Genomic DNA, 9,916 nt, shown 5'->3' with positions numbered 1-9,916 from the left:
AAAAAAAAAAAAAAAAAAAAAAAAAAAAAAAAAAAAAAAAAAAAAAACCATCATTTTCTATTTTTAGTTATTCCTGTTCGATTTTGAGTCTATAAAATTTAAAATGTTAAATTGTATTTAAGTTTCAATATTTTATAAAATTATAAATTTAATTTTAGCACGAAAATTAATTTAGTTATTTTGATTATGTAATATTATAAATTTTACAATAAAATTCAAATAGTATTTTAAAAAATGTAAATTTTGTAGGGGAATTAAGGTAAAATGCTTGAAGGTGGAACCTAACTCGATTTGATGGTTGAGTTAAGAGTCAAGCTAACCATAGTTAGTCGAGAGATCACATTGAAAGGGATAGGATTTACCCAAAGCTGTCTTCCAATTGCTTCATTAATTCTGCCCAAAAATTAAGGAAATTCAACGTTTAAATTTCTTTTTCTTTAAACACAAACGAGTGTTTAAAGAAAATGTAACAAAATGAATGAATCTTAATTAATTTTATTTTAAAAGTTTAATTTTTTATTATTTTTTTACTAGACCGAGACCAGAAGCTTTTCCCATCTCCATTCAACACCACATATTTCAATTTCATCTTTTACTGGAGTATCTGAATAGGAATTCTAATATTATATATTATTTAATTTTTTTAGGAACTAAAATAGAAATAAGAAAATTTGGGAGGCTAAAGCTATAAGTTATTGTTTTTATTGGCAATGATAACGTAATTAATGAGCTAATTCTACAAAGGCCTGAACCATTTATTTGTTTTGAGAAATCTATTGATGTACTTGTGAATGACATTAATTAACACTATATATATTACCTATGATTCTTATGTTCTATTCATTGATTCAGCATTTAAACTATATACTAAATTACATCAATTTATTTATTATATAATAAACATAATGTGGGTCACTTATATCAATAATTATTGACATTATATCTATCTATATATTAAAATTGATTTTAATAGTTAAAATGAATGGATTCACGAGAGAAACAAATACTCGAATTAACATAGGACAAACAAAAATTGTTGTATTGATCCTTTAATGTATGCAGGACGTAAATGGAGATGACTTACTCCCTCTTGTTACCACTCTTGATTCTCACTAAATTCTTCGTTTAGTAATTTTTTATTTAATTATTCATTCGGAAAGTTCAATTAAATTGTAATCTATTTAATTATGTCCATTAATCGATATTAAATTTAAATTTTATAATTCATCGTCGAAAAATAATTTTTTTTTGAAATAACAAAAAAAAAGTAACAAAGATGAGGAACACATTCTGTAAGGCCGAAAAAATTGACATTTTCAATTGGTTTTATTAATTGTTTTGTGACCAACTTTTAATTTAAAAAAAATTATCTTAAAAAATGTATTTTCTTTTAAGACTCTTTAATTTTTCAACACGTTAAATGGGTTGCACGAAAGCATAATCCACTACGTAAAGTAAATAATGTAATTTTAACGATCAAAGTTAGAATTATGACAAAATATTCATTTGTTTATTGGAAACTACTATGTAATTTGGCGATTTTATATATTTGAATAATCGTGTTTACAGTAATTTTGATACCTTCTTTTTAAAGAAAATAAAAATCTTCAAACCCTTTTCCCAAAACGGGTCCGAGTCTCTCAACATTTGGTTTATTTTGGCCCATGAAGCCCTAAAATTCGTTCCAAATGGCTTCTCAAGAACTTGAACCAGTTCATAAAGTTGCTATTCAGAATTAAAGAAATATATGCAAAATAATTAACCAAAAAAAAAAAGAAGGCATTTTAATTATTGAAACTTAAACTAAACAGGCCATTATCCACCAAATTATCTTATAGATAAATTTTGGCTAGGTTAATTTCTGGCGCATCTAAATCAAACTAAATATGATCTAAAAAATCAAGACGTGAATAAAAAAAAAAAAGTTAGAGATTCAAATTTTCACATTCGCTTATCATTCATCTAAAAAAAACCTAAAAACTGCAAATAAAGAACAATTGAACTGAGTTGAAAACATTCGAAATATTTGATTTTTTTCAGTGATATTTCGCTATCACGATGTGATATTAGCAATGTGTGCTAAGTCAATTATTGTTTGATTGAAATATGTTTAAGTGCTCCTCTCTCTCTCTTATTATTAGCATAAGAGTTCAATACAATTCAAAGCTCGAAAGCTATCTTCAGCTTTGAAAACAAGGGGATAATTGTGGAAGCAAAGGAGATGAATAATGATGTGGAAGGAATATGAATGTAGATAATGTCCAAATTTTTTGTACCCAAATCTTAGGCACATAGGGACATATTCTTGGACCCAGATGCAGCTGTGCGTGAACCTAACTTTCTCTCTCACTACAGCTTTTTAGTGAATCCATGAACCTTTTCCTGTTGTCTTTTTCTCCATGACTCAAAGAATCACCAAGTCAGAAAAGGGGGGAGGGCTAAGAACCACTGGGCAACATAACCAACCTAAGCATTAGCTTGTCTCCAAAAAAACATATATATAATCATGAGCACAGCAAATCCAAGATTTATGGGGGTGAAAACCCATAAGCTACAATAGGAAATAAGGCATCTTCTTGTGAATAACATGTTAGAGAGAGAGAGAGAGAGAGAGAGAGAGCATTTTCCAATCTGCAAACGAAAAGTCCTGGAGAGCAGCAGATGCTGTCTAAGCCCTGCGCGGATAATAAACACCACAAGTGTCAAATTCGGCCTGAAGTTAACTAATCTCATGAAAAGCATCATTCACCAGAGAAGAACTGCCACAGTGAGGTCTATTCATAGGTACTGTTCTCTGTTTCAAAGGTGTTTGTGTTAAAAAAAGGAGGGAAAAAAGAGCAATACGCAACTGTTTAGCAGCATGCACCCATTTATTTTTGCAGCCCAACCAGTCTAACAGAGAAAAATACCAAGCTATTAAAAAAAGAAAAGGATAAGTTTGCCATGTGGTGGACTGTGATAGGGCCACAGAACTGGGTTGCAAAGAACAGATTCAGCCCATATAGCAGGCTAGGTATTATTCATTTAAAGAATTGGAAGATCAAACTGCGTTTCAAAGGGACCACAGTCATTGAACCAACAAGAGGTATCTATTTGCTTAGAACCTTCCACTTTAAAGCCCACCTAACACATAACAAGGTATGTTCCTCACGTGTATAAATTTCTGGGTGATCTTCTAAAGAAGTCAGATTGCAACTAATGGTCCACTAATGTTTGGCAATCGAAATGGGGTAATCATATCTGGAAAGAAAACTTCAATCAACAAAGCATAAAATCTGATCATCCTATTGTCAACCAATGAACTAAAATGTTGGAACAGCGACAAGACATGGAGGTTGAAATATCTTGCAGGGAGAAAATATCTATACTATTTTCTATTGATTACTGTGGTCTCTGTAACATTGTAAGCTTTTTATAGGGGGAACCTTAGGTTGCATCCTCCCAAAAGATGGAATACCTTTTAATGTGAATAAAAGAAGGGAAAAAAGCTATAATGAACTTAAATCAGTGAGGGACCTGCCAATTACGTGTCAAGAATCTCCTGGAATCTACTATAGTCAAATATCCAATGTTTTTTTTTTCTTTTCTTTTCTCTATATCATTTCCTTTTATTTTTTCTTCCTTGGACATTATTGCGGGGATAAATAAAAACTATAAATTCTACTCAACTCTAGACCTTTTCATCAGGGTCGGAAGATTCTGATCCAGCGTGCTTTAATGCCTTGCTGCTCGTTGAGGAAAAACTACGGCGCTCCTTCCCTCCTGGCTTAGACGAGGCATTGCCATACCAGATCATTCCTAGAATTGCAATGATCATACCAATAACTACTTGTACGTTGAGGCCCTCCTTCCCGAAGAAAATGAATCCTAGCGTCAAGACTAAAATGGTCTTCATATGGCCGAGCACTTGGAATGTCACAGCAGTGAACCTACCAATGCATATGAACTGGCTGAGATTGGTCCCTACCGCAATGGAACATGAGAGGATCAAGAACGTCTGCAAACGGATACAGATTGGTAACAATCAGTTGCTAAGCAAACAACTAGCTACGTACTTTTCAGATGAAATGGCAAAAAAGAAGTCGTCAAATATTTCCATCTTGCATTATTTAAATTAGCATCATCCTGAAAGAATTACTAACACTCCATTTGAGATTGAAATTTTTATTGGCGAGATCCATGTACCAAGAATAAGGTTTTCTTGATTTGTACATGTGAATCAAGCTTACATGTACATCACAGATTCATAAGCAAATTGAGGTTTGGTAATGTGATCCTACCTCCAACAAGATCCAAGCAGATATTGAACAACTGGGCACAAAGGTTGTTCGTTATAGGAGACTTTGTAGGTCACAAATGAAACTGTTAACAAGTAAATGGAAGTGAATAGGAGGTAGGCTAGCTAACCTACAAAAAGAGTTTTGCAGAACCAAGAAAAGCAAGTTCATCATTATTCTTTGGAGTGAAAACTAAAAGGCTGGAAGGAGTTGGTGGGCCACATTAACAGGTTCTTTGAAAACTTCAGTGGGCCTCCCTCTAAGATAAAAGTTAAAGAAATGAATTGACTTATACTGTAGTCAGTCATCCTGAGCGATAAGGTGAAAAGGAGAAGGGTTTGCTAGAAAAGAGATAATAGTGATTACTATAAGGCACTTTCACAGTAATTGGCGGTGAGCTTAGATTCCTAGTTTCATCTATAAAAAAACTCATTATCAAAAAGCTATATTGAAATGTCCAAACAGAAACAAAGCACGATAACCCACGGCAGGAGTGAGGTTATCCCGAGCCTATGGTGGGTGGACAAATTTAAGGAACATTACTCTCAAAGTCTATGGAGTTTGGAAGCTCATGCATTAATGCGGTGGCTTCACTAAAAGCCCGCTATAAACTTCACGTTTGGTAAAAAGTTTGAAAGCTGCTATAGTTAAGATAACTACTGAGGCTGTTTTGTTCCTCACTGAAACGAATATTCAAAAGGAAGATGGCATTTCCTTTGTAGCTCAATAGTCCCCTTCAATCATTGGAAACCAATATCTATGAGGAACATCAGAGCTCACAACAGCATTTCTAAAGAACCAGCAAGAATTTTCCATTACAGATGTTTTGTAGCTATTGAGGCCGTTTTGTTCCTCACTGAAACAAACATTCAAAAGGAAGATGGCATTTCGTTTGTAGCTCAATAGTCTCCTCCAATCATTGGAAACCTCTATCTATGAGGAACAGAGCTCACAACGGCATTTCTAAAGGACCAGCAAGAATTTTCCATGAAGCCAAACGATAAACAGATGGGTATTGTCCAGAATTTATTCGCTACTGAACTACTTAACAAAGGAAGCTTAAACCAGCAAAAGACCTATGAGATCAATGCAAAAAACTTGGAGGATCTGCCGTTAGAGAAGATTAGAATAAAGACCTTCAAAAATTGTTTTCTGAAGATAATATAGCCTTGTCATAATCTAAGTGACATGCAAGGGCCACCTCTATTCAAGAGACAAATCTTAAAACTCGAAGAGAAAGAGACATCGCCTTTTTATTTAAAAAAGTAATGGGGCAAGGGTAAAAAGACATGGTCTTTTCAATCTTATTTTATAGATGCTCAAACTCTTCTTTGAGAAACAGGGACAGAGGCTTTCAAAGGGGCCTTCCTCTGTCAAAATGAAACTATAAAAGCGCCAAGAGATTTGATTCTCCTTGATCACAAACTTCCAATCTGATTTGGGAAGAAAATTCTTAAAGAAAAAGTTTCTGTCTCGTTGGCCATTAGGTTGTTCTTTCAATAAAGTTTCTGTCTCTTCTCAAATAGATTGAAGTGGGTGGAAGCTGATGGTGTAACAATAAAAACTAGAAATATTGGGAAGAACTGATGGCATGAGATGATCCACAGGAAATTATGCATTAGTGCAAGCAAATCCACGCTATGAATATCTTGGTTGGAAAGGAATAATAGGTGTTCGGTGATTCAGCACAGGATTGCACAGATATGTTTGAAATAGCCAAATATCATTGTTTCTGTTTGGGTACCTGTGGACAACCTTTCTTTTCCAACAATTAGTCTCTTGTAAATAATGATAGGGGTGGTTTTGGATGGATTTCATTGGAATATTAACTAAATGATATTGGCCTTCAGTATGTGCTTTTGGAAGGATTGGGCTTTGGTAGGAAGTCCTTACAGGATTTCTTTGTAAACTTTCCCATATCAATCAAATTGTTTCTTGTATTTAAAAAATATCCAAGCTCCATCCAATTCAAGGCATGTAGTTTTAGTTTCATAAGCAATAACAACTTGTAAGTAGTCATATTAGGGAAAATGACAGTCCTTAGTTCACTATGCATATAACGAATTTTATATAGGTACTCAGAGTTAATTAGTGGTTTATTGTGGTTAAAACTAAAATTTTCCTGATTAATAATAAAGCAATTAAATTGTTGGATTTTTTAGAGATATTTCAATAATCAATATTTCGTTTTTTAAGGAGTGTCTATTTCACCATACCAGTGAAATGTTTATGTTTCCCATAAAAAGAATTTAGGACTGCCATATCAACTGTGATAGATAGGAAAATGCCAGATTCTTTTATATATAAAATCTTACCGAGGACACAAAAGTGTATCCGTAGGTATCAACTCTCTTTCCAGTCAACCAGTAGTCTGAAAATGGCCCAACTAACAGCAAAGAAGCAGCCTGCACTGGAGCGGTATGGCCTAATAAGTTGAAGGATCCAAGAGAATATTTTCGCTGGAGATGATGTACATACTGCACCCAGAGAAAAAGGGCCAAGGCTGTATTAGAAGAATAATAATTGTGAAACTACGCTATCAGATTGCCTTTATTTCAACATGAGAAAAGTGGTAAAAAACTATCTATAAAAAATTCAATCATTCACCACTATTGCAAGATAACCACATAGTGATAAAAACTAATCCGATAGAAAATCAACAACACGCCACTACTGTAATTTCAAGATAACCCAAAAATAAGTTCATAATTTCAAACAATTTTACACAGCAGTACCAATTTAAGATTAATGATGCAGTTACTTACATACTGCTGCAACGCAGTGCTCCATACTGCCACTATGGCAGCCACAAAACCTTTTATGTTGACACTAACATCAGTGATAGTACAAACTCCAACACCAAGTAGAACTAACAGTATGGCAAGTTTTGTGTCCCTCGAGTATTGCACCTTATCGAAAACAACTTCTAGGAAACAAGATACTGGGATCATACTCAGCTTCGCAATCTGATGATGAGAGAAGAATTACAACCTCATGTCTTAATTCTATAAACGAGGGAAGAACGAACATTTAACAATTAAGGGGAAAAAACCTGATAGAACCCAACAGAATTCCACATCAAGCTCACGTTCATTCCCACAATGGAGAAGTTTGCAAATATAACAAATTTAAGAATGTCAAGGAATGGTAGGCGAGAATCTTGAATATACCCAAGTCGCTTGAGAATAAAAGTCAGCAAGGAGGTTGTGGCAAAATGTAGACCAGTTAAAGTTGTAGCTGCGACGTGATAAACATATTAATAAAAAAAGATCGCATTTGGAACAAAATAAAACTTGTAATACTAATGTTTAGCAACCGAAGTTCACTTTGTCCATGACATGGATACTATACTACTAGAAATGTAAAAGAAAGAACATAATTTGAATATATGGTGAGCCCTATCATGCATACCAAAGCTGAATCCATATGTGGCCATCAATGCTTTATTGACAATGATTATCCCAACAGACGTGACGACATTGAACATCCATGAGGCAGCATCAAGAGTTGACTTATTATCAATCTTGCCAGGTGAAGACATTGCAATCTATACTTTGTTTTTAATCAGCACTTGAAGTTCTCAATCTTCATTCAAAAGAAAAAACCAGAAGTGCTTGATCTTGATGCTCAACAGTCCTATCTGTAGTACAAAATTTACCATCAGCAAAGTACCAATGACTAGTATCAATAAATAAATAGAAGGACAAAGAAGAACCAAGAAAATTTTAAATTATTTAATCGAGATAAGATTTAACTTAAACATATAAAACAGTAGGTGCAGATGGAAAATAACCAGGTCAAAATGACAAGTGAAGAAAAATAAATCCTAAAGGTCAACAAGTTTCAAAGGAAAACTTCAAATTTTACAACAACGTTCCAAATTTATTTACAAACAAAAAATTCGGTGGCTAGACAAGCTTGATCATACAAAACATGTACTAGTCAACCAAAACGAAAGCTCATGAAAGTAAATCACAGGCCAATTTCAAAGTGCAGGTCTTTCTACTTAAGCGCTTTCATTGGTATAGCATTTAAGATTAAGGGATTCAGATCTCAAACTAAAAATAAATAAATAAATCGCAACGGAGATGTTTCCTTGTAGAATTGTTACGTTGGCCATAATTAACTCTTAGGTCATTGTAAAACCGTAAATGTAAAAACTAAAAAAAAAGTCCAGAAAATAGCCAAAACGACCCCAAAAGAAATTCAAGCTAAAACAACTAGAATCGAGAACAATAAGCTAAACAACGAAACAAAGTGGACAAATATTCAAGAGCTGAAGAACAAAATCAACAGGTTTAAATCACAAAGGAGACCCAAATTCCTGCGGAGATTGAACACACCGATCAGCAGATCTCACTTCTACGTAATCCAAACAAGCAAAACAATAAACATAAAAAAAAAAAAAAAAATGAAGCAAAACGCACATTAAATTAAATCTACTCCTACCAGACTCCACACAACACAATGGATCAGGAAGAACAGGCTTATGGAATCTCAATCGAAGGAAACAGCCCAGACGAACAAAATTGAACAAAAAAAAGAGAAGAATCAACGATGCTTCGTGTGTGATTCGATTGAAAAAGACTTTTTCCTGCAAGTGCAAACAAACAAAAGCAGGCGAGAAAGAACGAAGCGGTCAAAACTGTGAAAGGTCGAGGCAAGTACGAACCTTCGAAATTAAGAGGAAGAGATGGAGACCTAAAAAGGAGTTGAAAAGCAGAAGAAACGCTCCAGATTTGCCGCCATTAAATGCTGCAAAATGGCGGAGAAGAATGTTTAACGATTGAATTGGTAGAGACATTCTCCAATTCTATTAAATTCCTCTTTCTTCTTCCCTCCACCAACGACAACCAGCAGACTCCCGTTCATAACAGACACTGATTTTTATTTTACTGTTTTTTTTTTAATAATTCTATTTAATTTCATTTATACAGATGTAAAATATAACTCCTGAAACGACTATATTAAAGATTTTTTTTCAATAACAATTTAAAAACCATCTCATTTTTTAAAATAAATACAAATTTTAACCTAATCCAATATAATTATTTTTTAAATTAATATGTTATCTCATTATTTATTTTATAGGAAAATATAAATAAGACAATTAATTATTTAAAATTTTAAATTTCAAGTTGATTGAATTGCCCAGAGTTATTTTATAAAAAATTATATTTATTTTAAATATTATATTAATAACTAAAATTACATTAACTACTCAAATTAAAAAAAAAAAAAAAAACTAAAGGCAGCTTTATTGGTCAATGGCAAATGCTCTAAGGGCAAATTCGTCATTTTGTATTGGTAGAATAGTGGAATGTATAAAAGCGGGAGAGAGCGAAAATCTGCGGCGGAACTGCAACCGACTCATCTGAAAAATTTATATTTCCCGCGTTATCATTTTCACGTCTCAATTCAAATCTCTCTCAAGCCGAACGTCTCTGCTGCGAAAGATTCTGAACTCTGTGTACGTTCTCGTCTTCTACCGATTTGTTATTCGAAAATTCAATCAATTTTGATTGCTACCTCCTTGGGTTGTAATCTCTTATCTTTTCGCTCTGAAACTTTTGAAATTGAAGTCGTATGTTTTTTTTTTTTTTTTTTTTTTTTTTTTTTTTTTTTTTTTTTTTTTTTTT

At 33.3% G+C, this 9,916-nt stretch overlaps 2 protein-coding genes across 10 annotated transcripts in view; one reads left to right on the top strand and one right to left on the bottom strand.

Annotated features, from left to right (window-relative positions):
• Positions 1 to 3,350: 3,350 nt before the first annotated feature.
• On the bottom strand, positions 3,351 to 9,144 carry LOC111453847 (UDP-rhamnose/UDP-galactose transporter 4-like). 6 transcript variants are annotated; one of them, XM_023095113.1, is made up of 6 exons: positions 8,950 to 9,144; positions 7,689 to 7,917; positions 7,330 to 7,514; positions 7,043 to 7,243; positions 6,593 to 6,754; positions 3,351 to 3,997 (listed from the first exon to the last, which is right to left on the bottom strand). In XM_023095113.1, the coding sequence occupies exons 2-6, from the start codon at positions 7,816 to 7,818 to the stop codon at positions 3,671 to 3,673; spliced, it is 1,005 nt and encodes a 334-aa protein (XP_022950881.1). In that variant the 5' UTR covers positions 7,819 to 7,917; positions 8,950 to 9,144; the 3' UTR covers positions 3,351 to 3,670. The 6 variants fall into 6 exon arrangements, with proteins under 6 accessions (XP_022950881.1, XP_022950885.1, XP_022950882.1 ...); XM_023095117.1 differs by having other exon boundaries at positions 7,689 to 7,862; positions 8,950 to 9,129; XM_023095114.1 differs by lacking the exon at positions 8,950 to 9,144 and adding an exon at positions 8,705 to 8,939.
• Positions 9,145 to 9,637: 493 nt separating this feature from the next.
• The window catches only part of LOC111453615 (TSL-kinase interacting protein 1-like), a 4,661-nt gene continuing 4,382 nt past the window's right edge, over positions 9,638 to 9,916 (top strand). For all 4 annotated transcript variants that reach the window (XM_023094776.1, XM_023094775.1, XM_023094771.1 and 1 more), the window contains exon 1: positions 9,638 to 9,747. The gene's annotated coding sequence lies outside the window, so the exon portion shown is untranslated. The remainder of the gene's footprint in view (positions 9,748 to 9,916) is intronic.

The sequence above is a fragment of the Cucurbita moschata genome, unplaced genomic scaffold (assembly GCF_002738365.1).
Source record: "Cucurbita moschata cultivar Rifu unplaced genomic scaffold, Cmos_1.0 Cmo_Scf00015, whole genome shotgun sequence".
Lineage (NCBI taxonomy): Eukaryota > Viridiplantae > Streptophyta > Magnoliopsida > Cucurbitales > Cucurbitaceae > Cucurbita > Cucurbita moschata.
The sequence above is the reverse complement of the archived record's forward strand: the minus strand, read 5'-3'. Positions and strand labels throughout refer to the sequence as shown.

Excerpts from the sequence above, each read along its gene's own strand:
- LOC111453847 (XM_023095113.1), bottom strand. The coding sequence starts at position 7,818 with ATGTCTTCACCTGGCAAGATTGATAATAAGTCAACTCTTGATGCTGCC. Across the intron at positions 7,244-7,329 it reads ATTCTGTTGGGTTCTATCAG|ATTGCGAAGCTGAGTATGAT; the intron begins GTTTTTTCCCCT and ends TCTCATCATCAG. Across the intron at positions 3,998-6,592 it reads GATACACTTTTGTGTCCTCG|ACGTTCTTGATCCTCTCATG; the intron begins GTAAGATTTTAT and ends ATCCGTTTGCAG.